This window comes from Geotrypetes seraphini, chromosome 7 (assembly GCF_902459505.1).
Source record: "Geotrypetes seraphini chromosome 7, aGeoSer1.1, whole genome shotgun sequence".
NCBI lineage: Eukaryota > Metazoa > Chordata > Amphibia > Gymnophiona > Dermophiidae > Geotrypetes > Geotrypetes seraphini.
In genome coordinates, this window is record NC_047090.1 from 150,267,096 (window position 1) to 150,283,001 (window position 15,906).

The window sequence follows — 15,906 nt, forward strand, 5'->3', positions numbered from 1 at the left end:
GTGGAGATCTTGCCCCTCCCCCCCCAAACAAAAAAGTGTTCCGCTGCCTATGGCTGAAACTGCCCTGGCTCTTAACAATTAAATTTAGCTGCTCAAATAGGAGGCAGCCCTGCAGGCATTCTTGGGGGCAAGAGAGCACTTAGCCAGCTACGTTTAAGGGGAAGCAGGACTGAATTCTGAACCATGTTGGGGGAAAAGGGAAAAAGGGGTGAAGACTGAGGTTGCTGGAACAGAGGACAGCAGGACTGAGCTAAGTTTTTAGCTTATTGGAGACAATCTGCTCCTGACTGAAAATCCACTTCACAGCTTCTCAAGTGGTAGTTCCCAATTACAACCCTTGTCTCCTCCAAAGGATAACTAAACTATACAAATGAATCCAGTTCATAGACCACGCTTATGCAAATATATCTCATGAAATCTCCATTATGGCTGCCCTGAGATTTGTGGTACTGTTTTTCAGCAGTTGTTTAAAGAATTTTAAACTGCCTTTTTTGTGCAGCTAGTGGTGTGCAGAGCAGAGGCAAGAAGGAAGGAAATGAAATACACAAAATTATTAACCCTCCCCCCACCCTTTTTACAAAGCCGTAGCACAGATTTTAGTGCCAGCCACGGCAGTAATAGCTCCTACGTTCGAAGGAATTCTGTGAGCATCGGAACTGTTAACGTTGCGGCTAGTGCTAAAAAGTGCGCTACAGTTTTGTAAATGTGGGGAGGGGAGGAAAGATTTCTTACACTGATTTCTGATATCCTGCTATTTTCACCACAGAGGTCTGAACTAGAGAATGACATGGGACCATTTACCGCGGTAAACTGTGGTCACCGCAGTAAATCCGCAGTAATGGGGACATTTGCAACTGGTTTACCGTAAGAATGTGGACAAGACCTTTCACTGCCCCGCGGGAATGGGGACAAGACCTTTTAACGCCCCATGGGAGTGGTGAAAAGTCTTGCTCCTGTGGTAAAAAAACTACACCCGTGGCAGACTTGGTATCTCCTCCCCATCTCCTCTTGAGCCTATTTTACCTTCAGCAGCCAGCCATGCCACGATGAAGACAGAAGGAACCCAAACCCAAAGCCTGAGACCAATGTGATTTGAAGAATAAAATTACCAGACAACAAAAAGATAGAAGAAAATAAATTTATTTTATATTTTGTGATTAGAATATTTCAGATTTGAAATACGTATCCCGCTAGAGCTGTTATTAGACATAACTGGGGACCACAAAGCCCAGACTGTGCTTCTTTAGCTTCCTGCTGGATTACGGGTCTCTGACCACGGGGTAGTTGCCCTAGTTGCTCTCCCTTAACACTATTCCTGCCATGTGTGACTGAAATATTCTGTTAGCTTGATTTTTCTATGTAGCATTCTGTAGTAATTTGGTTTGTTCAGTTTTCACAATAGTGGAGGGGATATTTGTGAAAGGGAGGAGAGACAGGGGTTTTGTTGATCCTTGTATAACACACTGCTCTTTCCCCCTCTTTTATGAATGCATAGCGCGGGTTTCAGCGTCGGCAGCGTTGGTAACTGCTCCAACGCTCGTAAGAGCAGTTACCGGCGCTAATACCCATGCTATGCATTCGTAAAAGAGGGGAGGGGTTGTTTTTAAAAAGCTGAGGCACATCAGTCATGCCTATCTCTGGACTTCCTGATATACTTCCTAGTGTTTCCCTGTACTGCAAGGTCTCTCAGCATCAGGTCTTAGAAATGGAAATATTCACCCAAACACGCTTCCTTCTGTGTGATTATTTTCTAGTAGGAACACAGACATGTATCTAGACTAGAGCAGCTGAGATTGGCTCTCAAATCAGTTTTGAAAGTCTTTGGACCCAGAATGAGGAATTAAAATCTTAGTAAATCAAGTCTTAGGTTGGAGAAAGCATACAGGAGCTTATTTTCATATTTTCTTTGATTTTTAAACATTTTACATTAATTTGTAGAATAGTTTGTAGTAGGTTCATCTTTCAGAGGAATTAAAGTTTAAAGATACTTAGCTAATTCTTTTTTCTTATCAATCTGTTCTGATTTGGAATTTATTGCCATCTACTCGTACTTTGAAAAACCTATCATCGTATATAAAGTGTCACAAAGGATTAAAAACTTTCTCATTTGTACAATTATACATCTAAGATAAGATTGAAGTTAGGATTAAGTATTGTTATTTGTAACAGTTGAATAATATTTTGGGACTTGCAAAGGGATTGAGCAGGACAGAAATGTCAATTTAGATTAAGACCATGAGAATAGCCTTACTGGGTCAGGCCAATGATCCATCCAGCCTAGTATTCCATCTTCACAGAGGCCAATCTAAGTCACAAATACCTGGCAAAAACCTAAATAGTAGCAGCATTCCATGCCACCGATCCAGGGTAAACAGTAGCTTCTCCCATGTCTGTCTCAATGGCAGACTATGGACTTTTCCTCCAGGGACTTGTCCAAACCTTTTTTAAAACCAGCTACATTTACTGCTCTTACCACCTCCTCTGGCAACGCGTTCCAGAGCTTAACTATTCTCTGAGTGAAAAAATATTTCCTCCAATTGGTTTTAAATGTATTACTCTGTAACTTAATCTAGTGTCCCCTAGTCTTTGTAAATCTTGATGCAGGAAAAAAATTATCCACTTGTATCCATTCTACATCACTCAGGATTTTGTAGACCTCAATCATATCTGCCCCCAGTCGTCTCTTTTCCAAGCTGAAGAGCCGTAACTTCTTAGTCTTTCCACATATGAGAGGAGTTCCATCCCCCTTATCATCTCGGTCACTCTTCTTTGAAACTTTTCTAGTTCTGCTATATCTTTTTTTGAGATAAGGAGACCAGAACGGAACGCAATACTCAAGGTGAGGTCGCACCATTGAGCGATACAGAGGCATTATAATATTCTTAGTCTTGTTTACCATCCCTTTTCTAATAATTCCTAGCATCTTGTTTGCTTTCTTAGCTGCCACTGCACATTGGGTGGAAGATTAGATTAGATTAGAATATTATGTTCTTTCCTTTATGGGGGCAATACTATAAATTAGCACCAAGATGAAGGTGCCGTGCTTAGTGCCATTTCTATAATAGTTACAAAGCACACTTAGGCTGTAATAGTAGTGTAAAGGCACATTTGCACACTGAAAACATATACCTGCCAAAAATGGGCATACCAAAGTTGGCGCACCTAAAGATGTATTGTGGTATGGGAAAGTTTGACGATAGTTTCGGTGTTTGCCGCTGTATCAACGTAGGCTGGGGATAGGGATAGACTATGGTTGTAACAGCTGACTGGTCAATCAAGTTAGTTTAAAAGAAAGTTGATGTACATAATTGCACCAATCGTAACCGATAATATTCTCTGTTTCATGCATTGCTTAGATACATGCCCACAGCTTGCCCACGTTCTAAACACGTGTATACCTCCTTGCTTTTACACACCAAGGAATCTTAGCAAGTATTTTATAGAACATAAATGCCAGCTATTGGTGCCAAATGATGTGCATTTTGGGCCTCATTCTGTAAATGGTGCCTAACTGAAATCTGCATGCAAGTTAAATTTTTTTTTTAATTGGTTAATTGGCATGGTAACTGACCACACCATTAAAAATCAATTCAAATAATTTTAAATAAAAAAGCAATGAATTAAAGCTATGTGTGGGTATCTGTGTGGTACCTAGTGGGACTGTCGAGGTACCCTCTGATGCCTAAAAATGCCTACTTGACAAGTAGGCATGGTTAGGGACAGGCTTGGTAAACTTAGGCATCACTAGGTGCTGGTAAATTAGGCCAAGTAAAACCTGGCCTTATATTCCGGAACCTACCTCAACAATGCCTAGCAACGCCTAAGTATACCTAGGCACTGCTAGGCATGATTCTATAAAGAACGCCTAGTGGTTGCCCGGTAGGCGCAGTTAGGTGCTGTTTATAGAATCAGGCTTTTGGTGTCTAATAATAGGTTCCAGTTTATAGGATTGCCCTTCACTTCTATTTTTAATTCCACTGAGTTGAGAGGCCGACATTTGTTAGTTAGTTTGACTAGACAAAAATCATGGAAAAGATACGAGAGAAAAAATGTCAACTTTTAGACTGTTCTAATTTTAAAACAGCAAAATCTGACAAAAATAAACATTAATCTCACTTACATATTAGTTTTGTGCTAAACAAAAGTGAACTCCAATTTTACAAAAATAGAAAAAAAAAAAGGATTTTCAGCCATTTTCTCCTGCAGTAAAAAGTGGCCTTAGTCTGCGGAAAAGACGTGCTTAAGGGCATGCTAAGACCACTTTTTATTGCAGTTTGGTTAAAGGGCCTCTAAGTTTTGCTCCTGGGGCAATGGAAGGTCTCTAACCAAAAGGCGCTAAAAAAAAATGCCTTAGTATGCCCTTATTTGGGTCATTCCCACATGCTACGGCCATTTGTACCACTGGGGTAAAATGGCTGATTTTTCTATTTTCCTTATTAATAGCCACGCACTAATTTTCCCATTAGTACATGAGCCAATACCACCACCACCGATAAGGGCTCACATGCTAAACCATACTCGTAGAACACATCCATTCTCTGCCCCAAGACCCTCTCCCAGGGCTAAAAAATAAATTTTATTATTAAGCATGGAGGTAGCATGTGCACATTTTGCAGAACGCCTCAGCACACCCATCGGTAAGCCTTCTTTTGTTTTGCTGCGGTAGGCATGTGTTGGTTGCCAATGGCATGGCTGCCCTGAGTAGGCCTGCTCTTGCTATTGGAAGCTAAGCAGTGTCAGGCCTGGCTAGTACCTGGATGGGGGACCACTAGTGCTGTAGGGCAGCAGCAACAAAGTAGAGCCAAATACTGTGCAGGAGAAGGCAATAGCAAACCACTCCTGGACTCTGCCTTGAAATATCACAGAGAGAATTCCTCAATGTGCATGCAGGCATGGGTCAATGGTCAACTTAAAGGCATACACACACACAAGCATGTCTTAGTGCTTACTGCAGCTCTGCAAAAGGGTTATCAGACATCCAGATTTATCGAGACATGTCCTCTTTTTAGAGGACTGTCCTCGGACAGCTTTTTGTCCAGGTTTTGAAAAGCTTCCAGCTCGGTACCGTGTCGGGAGGGCTTCTGAGCATGCGCACATGCTTGTGACATCATTGCGTCACATCTGCGCATGGGCAGATGCCCTCCCAACGCGGCTCTGAGCACGAGAAGAGGTTGGGGGATCGGGGCTGGGGTGGACCTGGGTGAAACAGGGCAGGGCTTGAAGGTGACCTGGGTGGAACAGGGCAGGGCAGGGCTGGGGGCGGGGCCATAGGTCTGGATTTTACAATTGTAAAATCTGGTAACCCTACTCTAAGTGACTTGCCCAGGGTCACAAGGAGCTGCGGTAGGAACTGAACTCTATTCCTCAGGTTCTCAGCCTCCTCCTGCACTATTAGGCCGCTTCTCCTTCCAGAGAACATTAACTTCAACAATCAACATAACTTGAACAATCGACATAACTTGAAAGCTAGCCATATGTATTACTGTAGTGGCTCTACAGACAACTTATCATTACCTTTTATTGATATAAGACTCATTGTGCCAGCACATGTGTATCTATACAGAATGCTGAAAAAGGTGGCACTCCCTACATACTCAGGGTATGACTTTCCCAGCTATAAAACTAATAGGTCTCGATTATATGACAAATTAATCCCATTAACCTTGGAGGCCAGAGACTCAAGATCATAAAAATAGCTCCAATTTTTCATCTTCTTTTACAGATTTAAACCTCTATAAAATCCCATTTTTTAAAAAATACTACTTACAGTATATTTTTTAAAAATATTTCTATCCTGCTTAAACCTAAGCGCAGTTTACAAAATACAAACATAATTCTCATATAACATACAAAATATACAAATAAACAAAACAAACTCATCTAAAATGCGCATAATTAGTATCCCAGCCTACTCTGTTAAAAGCCTCCATAAACAAAGTTGTTTTCAAAACCTTCGTAAATTTCTGGATATCAGAAAGTAACCTCGATGGTCCTGTCAAATTATTCCACAATTGTATACCTGCAACCAAAACTGTTTGCATAATGTACATGTGATAACTCTGACCTCTAGATTTGTTAGTGTGTCTATGGTGCTGTCTACTCGACAGAAAAAGAGGAGTCTTCCTTTGCCCAGCACTGCGAGAAGCAAAACAAAAGAAAGGCAAAGCCGATGTCACAATACAACACAACTTTCTCAATAAGAACAGCCATTTCTATGGGTGCACACTGATCTAAACGCAAGACAAAGCAGTTGCATGACTGAAAGAACACCATTTGTGACTTTGCATCCTCATTCTGATGAAAAGCCAAATTTGTCTACCTTGAATGCTTCTTTTAAAGAATGCCTTGCAGCCTTCACAGGACCAGACTCCATAGTGGTATCCCGATGCGTAGTCACTGCAAACGGCGCAGAAATGGGTGTCTCTTTTTGAGCTAGGATTGCTGACAATGTGATTTGAGTAATCACTGCCATTAGATTTTCTTTTCAATAGCTCTCTGTTGAAAAAGCAAAACCATGAGGTAAAAGAGAATGCCAATTTATTTGGTAGCAATTGCAGTTATGTCATTTTAAATTTTTTCATGCAGGGAAGGGGGGGGGATTCTGGATTTAGCTCATACTTTGTTCAGTTATAGCTCTAGGTAAGTCACTTTCGGGTATAGCAGGTATTTCCCTGTAAATATTCCTGTTGAGATTTTTCTTAAAACCCAACTGATACCACTTCCATTTGTGCCACATTTTTTGAGACAGGTGGCACCACATGTTTTCTCAAACTGCAGTACCATTATGCTTCAGTCCTGTGCCCTTGAATATAACTTTTGTTTAGCCATTGAGAAGCCCACCTTCTGAGCTAAAGGCAGAACAGGTACTTTCTCCTCCACTAAATCTCAGGAACCACCAATGAATGTTGCCCAAACAACAGCAGCAATAGTAGCGATGTTAGCACCGTTCCAGTTAGTTGAACCCCACTTCGCCAAGGACGCCATATTTAACAGACTAGAGCTATACGTAAGTCCACCATGATGGCAATGTGCAAAACGGATTCACTTATTACCAAAATCCTGACTGACCAAACATTTCCAGTGGTTCCCGAGTAGGTTGGATAAATTAGATTGCCCTGCATCTTCTCTTCACTGGAGAACTACGTTTATGTATATTAGTTTTTTTAATATCCTGCCTTTGCTGAGCACAGGTCAAAGTGGCTCACGATAAAATGCTATAGAAAGGAATGTCAAAAGAAGGCAGAAAAGAAATTTGACCACTCATTCAGAGTACATAGGAAGGGGCTGATGTTCAGTGCTACTTAGCTGGCTATCCGGCAATATTCAGTGGGAGATAGCTGGCTATCTCCCGCTAAATATCTGGTTTAGAGGATTGGCTGGTGACTGTCAATGCCACTTGACATATCCTGTCACTGCCAATATTCAGCAGCTAGCTAGCTAAGTTTGATGGTCAAATAAAGTCACCAAAAAGAGTGGTCTATCTTTGGCTACCTCCACTACTATTAATTATTTCTAGAGCGCTACCAGACATACGCAGCGCTGTACAGAGTCATGAAGGGGACAGTCCCTGCTCAAAAGAGCTTACAATCTAAACAGACAAACAAGATGCCAGGGTGGGGGGATACAGTTAGGGGGGATGGTTAATCTGCTGGCTAGGCTGGGCAGTGGGGAGTAGGGTTATGGATTGAAGGCTATATCAAAAAAAGGTGTATTTTCAGTCTGCATTTAAACAAGGGAAGGAAAGGGGCATGACGGGTGAGCTCAGGTAGTTTATTCCAGGAATACAGGGACTACTGCAAGAGGGACCATATTCCTGAGTCCAGGAACTTTTGACCGAGGAAGTCTGCCTGAACATTGTTGACTCCGGCCCCCTGGGCCGCTAAGAAAGACAGAAGATGTGCTTCTGCCCAGTGGAACACCGACGATCTTTCTGACCCAAGAAAGAGAGCACTAGAGCTCCCTCATGATGCACATATGCCACCGCTGGTCCTTTCTGAAGGGGCTGGAGAGCGAGTAGCACCAGCCGAATTTCCCAAAGCTGAATGGAGCAGGCCCTGCAGTGAGCCTGCAATCCAACAGGCTGACTTTCACCCTGAGCCATCCATTCGGAAATCTGAAGAAGCCAGCCCTGCCCGAGAGGCTGCCCCTGAAGCCACCAGCTCATGTTGCTGCTAGCTGGCTCCATCCAGGGGAGCAGCTTCTGAAGGGGAAAACTCTGTGGAGATCACCAAGATAGGAGGGACCCCTGTCAAGGGCGCATGGTGCCCTGACCCAGGGGATTGCCTCCAAGGACCTGCAGATAAAACCAGGCCAAGAGAGACGGATAGTCCAGTTGACGAAGGTTCTGTCTACTTGCCTTGAGAAGAAATACATGACCTTATCTGGAGATGAAGAGAAGCCTCAGAAACTCCATGTTTCTATGTTTCTCTATCTGTCCTGTGTGCCGCCTGAGATTTCAAGTGTGCCGTGAGATGCTGGGGAGGAGAGGCACCAGCACTGGCTGACTGCCTACAGGACGTGCCTCTTGCAGCAAGAGGCACATCCTGTAGGCAGTCAGCTGCCACGAGCACCTCTCCTGGCGTCTCTCCTCCTCTCCATGCATCTTCTTTTGCAGCACCCTCCACTAGTGGCTCAGGACCCTGTCTGGAGGGCCTCCGCACATGCGCTGACGTCGATGTAATGATGTCATGCATACGCACGATGTCATTACATCGACGTCCATGCGCTTTTAGGTACCCTCGAGCTGCGGCCGCCGGTTTAGTGTGCCATGGCTTGAAAAGTTTGCGAGACACTGCGCTACTCCATGGATGCTCAAGTGCTAAATATTGACTTAAACAGCTATGTGTTAACTGGCTCAAAAATAACTGGATATTCAAAGCCAAAGCTCAGACAGGGCTAGGCTTTGAACGTCTGGGAAGATCTCCACCACCGCCACTAACTGAACTTTGACCTCATTGTTTACTGTATTCTATAAGGTATGGGGCTCATAATCAAAACAGACGATATAAAAAACAGGTTGTCCAAGTGCTGGTAATCAAAATAGCTTTTTAGACGTATCCATGGACTTTTTAGGCCTCAGAATTCCATTGTGTGCCCAGAGCTAAAAGGGGCATTTTTGGAGAAGTGGTTAGGGTGGGATGTTGGCTGACCTAGACTTAGTTGTCCTGCAGCGATAATCGGAGTGGTTACCGCCACTGCTGCTGGCGCTAAAATCCGTACTATGTGTTAGTAAAGGAGGGAGAATGTTAGTTCATAAAATCTGTTCTTCAGAAACTATTATTTTTTCTTCGGTTTCTTGTGTCTTTTACCCCATTGCGTTCTCTTTGGTCTTTGCAACAAACTTTGTTGGCTGTTCCATCATTTCGTCAAATCTGTTTCATGCATATACACTATTCTTTTTTTTTAAGTTGTGGCACATTCCCTGTGGAATAATCTTCCTCTGGACCTTCATAAACAGTTTGCTCTCTCTTGATTTAAAACAGATTTTAAAATGTAATACTTTTAGGAAAGCTTCCCTGAATGATCATCTATCCTTTTAAAATACTGTAGCTCTTTTCTGCCTTTTTAATTATTTTATTGTAAATTGCTTAGATGGCATATGCCAATGAGCAGTATATAAAATATAAAATAAACTTGAAAACTAAACATTTGCATGCAACATGGAATTGCAGCATGGCTGTTGAGGTGTTACCATGGGCAAAGATGAGCATCTGCAAAGAGACAAATCTTACCCGACAGCCCTTGAGCAAAATAATTTATAAAATGTTAAAAAGAACAGCCCAAGAACAGAACCTTAGAGGCACACCACTGGTAACATCCCTTTCCTTAGAGCGATTTCCATTGATCACTACCCCCTGTCCCTTTCCACTCAACCAGTTCTTGACCCAGCCCGCCACTTTAGGACCCATCCCAAGGGCACTCAGATTATTTATTAGACGTCTGTGTGGAACACTTTCAAAGGCTTTGCTAAAATCTAAATACACCACATCTAGTGCACTCCCTCTATCCAATTCTCTAGCCACCCAGTCAAAGAAATTGATCAGATTTGTGTGACAAGACCTATGTCTAGTGAATCCATGTTACCTCCGGTCCTGTAATCCACAAGATTCCAGAAACTTCACCATTCTCTGTTTTAAAAGCGTTTCTGTTAATTTGCTTATCACAGAAGTCAGATTTACTGGCCTGTAATTCTCTACTTCTTCCTTACTTCCACTTTTGTGGAGAGGGACCACATCTGCCCTTCTCCAGTCCTCCGGTACCACAGCGCACAAGTACAAGAGGGTGTGGACCTGGGAGAGGCGTGAGCAAGTCAGGGCATGCCTAGCACCTATGTGTATGGGTTCTAGAATACTAGCAGTTATGCACCAAACTACCAACACTTAGATCATTAGAGGCAAGCATTTATGCCATGCATTGGAGCTGGCAGAAGTGCTTGAGCCTAAAGTTTGCATGCAACTGCAGATTTACCCTAGTATTCTGTAATAGCAACTGTGTGTGTAATTGCCGATACAAACTTCATGCTTAGCGTTAATTATCCTCGGACATAGGGGGATGCAACTCCTCTCTTATGAGGAAAGACTACAAAGGTTGGAAAAGAGATGGCTGAGGGGAGATATGATTGAAGTCTACAAAATTCTGAGTGGAGTAGAACAGGTACAAGTGAATAGATTTTTCACGCCGTCAAAAATTACAAAGACTAGGGGACAGTCGTTGAAGTCACAGGGAAATACTTTTAAAACCAATAGGAGGAAATTTTTTCCACTCAAATAGTTAAGCTCTGGAATGCATTGCCAGAGGTTGTGGTAAGAGTGGATAGCATAGCTGGTTTTCAGAAGGATTTGGACAATTTCACCGTTTGCCCTGGATTTATAGTATGGAATGTTGCTAGTCTTTGGGTTTTGGCCAGGTACTTGTGACCTGGATTGGCCACCATGAGAACAGGCTACTAGGCTTGATGGACCTTTGGTCTGACCCAGTAAGGCTATTCTTATGTTCTTATGGCTTTAGGCAATATTTTAGGAATTATTCCCTGTGGGAAAGTTTGGAGTACCAGACAGGTCTGAAAATGTGCTTGCAAGCCTGGGGTACAAACAGATTTTCTAAATGAAGATCTGACTGTGGAGTTTGCACCTGTAGTTTCATTTTGAAATCCCAATTCACTGCAAGTTGACACTGTTCTTTCACTGCAGGACCCTTCCTTTTCAGAATAGGTAAAAATACTATTGCAATGAAAGAGCTCAGGCACTTTTACCTACAAGCAGGAAGGGCACAGTCAACCAGACAAAATAATTTGCAAATTGTCTTCCCTAAGCTTTAATAAGCATATTGCCATCAGGTGGGAATGAATAAATTAAGTAACAGTTGGCATAAAACTGGAACCTATAAATACCTGTTGCCTGGCAGTAGGTGTTCCTCCAATTTTGCTTCGAACCATGGACTCCTTGGCTGATCTGCATAGAGAAGTGACGGCTGGCAGTGTAACGTCAACGGTGACATGTGGCCAGGAACGGGCCACAACACATTTGGGCTCAATGTTTGTTTCACTGTTCCACTTTCCGAGTCATTGGCACTGCTGGAACCATTATAGTTGATCAGTGTTGGACTACAGAATGCCATCGATGGATAGTCCTGTCTGCTTTCAATATAAGTCTGAGGGATGTACAGTGGACTATGTTCCACAGAGAGGGATGACTGATTACTGATGTACGGGACTGGAGAGCTGATTCCTGATGAGGGACTCTTCATTTCTAGTTTACTCTGCTGAATGCTCTGGATTGGTTGTAACTGAGACGGGAACTCCTTGTGTGAATGCATGGCCATCATTAATCAAGATACAGAGTCTCTTTTCTTCACATATTTAGAAAGTGACACACAAGCTGAAAAAGGGAAAACATCAATGTAATTATTGAGATTTTTGTTCTCGTTAATGGAAAAAGTGTACATAATAGACCATTCTTTTCTTGAAACAAAAATAAACCAACTGAAAAATATGAATTAACCTTGGCCATTTAGAAGGCCAAAGGAACTACTATGGATGTCCACCACAGATATGTATTAAGGCAATATAGCAGTTGATGACCCCTCTATTCAAGTAATAAGTATTTGCTAAAATCCCTTCAGTATCCGCGAATGTCTGCCTCTTAAGATATTCAGCCTCTTACACTGTCTGACTTCTAGACTGCTGATTCTCTAATAACTAATACGGATCTAACCTGGTGTGTAAATTGCCGAGACAACCTTTTCATTTTTGTCCTTTAGGCACACTTGCATTTTGAAATTTGATTTCCTACTGATCAAACAATTGGATCCTTTTACTAAGATGCACTAACCGACTTAGCGTGCGCTAAATGCCAACACGCCCATTATATTCTATAAGCGCGTTAGCATTTAGTGCGCACTAAATCAGTTAGCGCGCCTTAGTAAAAAGGACCACAATCTTTCTGCTCCTGACACTGCAAATCAATTTTTACAAATCTTGAGATGAGTAACAAAATTATATTGGGGGGGAGGTGGGAATTATCAAGCTGTGGTAAAAGGCAAGCTTTTACTGCACCTCGATTTACCATCAGATTCATCAACCTGTGGTATCTCAGTAACGCAGGTTGTTGAATCCTGTACTAAAATAACCACCCTGTTTGAATAATACCGCTTGCAAGTTTGCTCACACTGTGCCCGAGAGCATTGGACCATGGCTTTGAGGCTCAATGCCTCTGGATACAGTATTAAAGGGATCACAGGGCTGCTGTTAAACCCCCATCTTGCCCTCCTGAGTCAGTTGCTCCCCCCAGCAACCCCCTTCAGTGAAGGCCTCAGAGCCCTTATCTGGCGGTCCAATGTATAATGGACAGGAACAGCCTCTAAAATGGCACCCCTAGTGGTAGTCTCACACTACGGCCATATTTCCATATATGGTATATGAGCCCTGGTGGCAGGAGCATGAGACTACCATTAGAGGTGATTTTTTTTTTTGGCAACAGCACCAGCTAGGCAGGAGTAAAGGGGGATTATTTCTTCCCATAAACCACTAGATCACCAAGTAAGGGCTCTGAGGCCTTCACTGAAGGAAAGGCCTTAAGGGGATTGATGGGGCTTGGATCATGGTGAACCAAAGGGCTTTGGAGGAGTATGGATCAAGGGATTCCTCACCCCCAATAAGATTAAGCCAGAGAGCATTGGGTTGCGCCTTTGAGACCTGAAGTTATCTGCATAGTAAAATAGCCCTAGCTTTTGGCTGGAGTTATTCTATTAGTTTAGGACCATAACACAATTTGCAGTGTGTCCTCAAGTCACATTATGGTTGTTACATAATAATGAGCTCCTTTACACACATTTGCATATTTTGCATCTCATTACTATGTAACCTGCAGCTACCTAAATATTGCTATACAGTAAAGTTGCATTAGGGTCCTTTAAGTCACTTTAAGGGGCCAATAAACAGAGACGTTATTAAGCTGCATTAGGGCTTTAAGCCATGTTATTTTTTTCTGTATCCTCAGCGACAAAGTAAACAGATTTTGCATCTTAGCCAGAAATATACTAGTACAACTAGTTTTTAATGGAATAAAAGTGAAAATTGTTTTTAAAAGAATAAAAATTTGATTTATGTTGGAAATATGTATAAACAGACCAATAAACAACTCCTTTACAGGGTTTAAAAAAACAAAAGATGCAAGAGGTACCCTACAAACTAACCAATTTATTGAAGGAAGGGATTGAAAAATATGCAGGATGAGTAGATTCTTTTTCTTGAAAACTTATGTCTCAATAAATCATTCAGGAGTCCCTTTAATAGGGTTACCAGGTGCCCAGGAAAACCTGGACATGTCCTCTTTTTAGAGGACTGTCCAGGTGCCCAGATGGACTTTCAAAACCCGGCAGTTTGTCCGGGTTTTGGAAAGCCTGAGCTCGGGGCCGCGTCTGGGGTGGACTCTTAGAATGCGCGGATGTGACGCGATGACGTCGCCCGCATGTATCTTTAGAAAAGCAGGACAACTAAGACAATGTGACAGTTTGCCTTTTTTTAAAAACTATATTAAATCAGTGAAACTGGGTATGGTAAAAAAAAAATAAAAAAATGGCCAAACCTTGTCAGATATTCTCCCATCTAACAATCATCAAGAAACTCTATACCCCCCCCCCCCATTTTACTAAACTGCGATAGCAGTTATTAGCGCAGGGAGCCGCGCTGAATGCTCCACGCTGCTCCTGACGCCCACAGGAACTCTATGAGCATCGGCAGCAGCACAGAGCATTCAGCGCAGCTCCCTGAGCTAATAACCGCTATCGCAGTTTAGTAAAAAAAATAAAAAGGGGAGGTATATTAACTGGATCCTGATACTATAGAGAAGACCTGTTTTTCTCTATTTTAGTTTTAAAGAAAATAGTTGTCATCAGGAGACAGTGTAACATTAGTCGCAATAAGTAAATCTGAAGTTTTGGTCAGTTTATTAAGGACCTGATACAACTTTCTCATATTCAGCTTCTCATCGCTGAAAAATGATATAAAATGCTTTTGTTTTGAACATATAAGATGTCTTTTATAATTGTTTATGGCTTTTCTCCAACTACTCTTATCTTCCTCTAGTGGTGTTCTACGCCACTTTCTCTCAAGAAATCTATACTTTCTTTTTAAAACTAATAAATCATGCCTGTCTCCTAGGTTGGTGGTTCTTTCTTACTTTTCTAGGAACAATTTTATCCAATATTTCTGAATTCATCTGGTTCCAACCTAATGTAGGACACTCTTTAATTGACCTTAGACCAGTGGTTCCCAAACCTGTCCTGGGGGACCCCCAGCCAGTTAGGTTTTCAAGATATCCCTAATGAATATGCATGAGAGAGATTTGCATACCTGTCACTTCCATTATATGCAAATCTCTCTCATGCATATTCATTAGGGATATCTTGAAAACCTGACTGGCTGGGGGTCCCCCAGGACAGGTTTGGGAACCACCGAATTAGACTATTGAGCATAATATCTGCTTTGTCCAAAATTCCATTTCATCAATTTTACTTCATGACAGATAAATGTGTTCTTTGGGTGGAGGCACATTGCTAACTATTTCCTACTCATATAAAAAGTAAAATACAGTTAAGTGATCTGGCCAAACAATTGGTTTCCCCAACTGAATCTGAAACAGATAATACTTCAGGGCTATTAAATCTGAATGCAAACAGGTCCAACTGAGGACCTTTTGTATGAGCGTGTGGAAACAGAAACCTGCCATTTAAAATATAATGAATATAAATAATCATAGAGGCACTCTTTTACTAGAGGTTTCTACCGCGGCCACACTGCTCTGGAGCTCATAAGAATTCTATGAGTATCAGAGAATGTAGCGCTCCGAGCCATGGTAGAAACCTCTATGGTGGCTTAGTAAAAGAAGGGGATAATTGCTTAACTTTAGAGTCTGCTTGATTTTGCAACAAAATTATCCTTCCTTTTTACTAAGCCGCAGTAGAGGTTTCTACCATGGCCTGGAGCGCTAAATGCTGATGCTTATAGAACGTCTATGAGCGTCAGAGCAGTGTAGGAGCATGTAGTACTCCGGGTCACAGTAGAAATCTCTACCATGGCTTAGTAAAAAAAAAAAAAAAAAAAAAGGGAGGGGTATTATTACAATTTAAACTCAGCTTAAATTAAAAATTAAAAAAATAAATCTATGCTTGTTGCCAATAAAACAGAGAAATATCCAATGCATTCTGTAAGGTGTCATCTTGAACAACTCAGGCCAATATTTCCAATGAAATATTTCCTCAGGCCAATATTTCCAATGAAAACTAAATTGGAAGTGAACATGGATGCTACAAATGATTTATTTAATAAAAGCAATCCCTTCCCTTTCTTTACATCTGTATTGAGATGACTTATCTTTATATCCAATGGGACACATCTCTTTAATAACT

General features: G+C 41.9%; 1 protein-coding gene across 2 annotated transcripts in view; it reads right to left on the reverse strand.

Moving 5' to 3' along the window:
• The window catches only part of ESR2 (estrogen receptor 2), a 143,105-nt gene that overhangs the window by 66,321 nt on the left and 60,878 nt on the right, over positions 1 to 15,906 (reverse strand). For both annotated transcript variants that reach the window (XR_004540192.1, XM_033953142.1), the window contains exons 2-3: positions 11,390 to 11,876; positions 6,320 to 6,495 (exon numbers count right to left, since the gene is read on the reverse strand). Coding sequence is in view for 1 of the 2 variants with exons in the window: in XM_033953142.1 (XP_033809033.1) it covers positions 6,320 to 6,495; positions 11,390 to 11,823 (610 nt within the window). In the remaining variant the exon portion in view is untranslated. The remainder of the gene's footprint in view (positions 1 to 6,319; positions 6,496 to 11,389; positions 11,877 to 15,906) is intronic.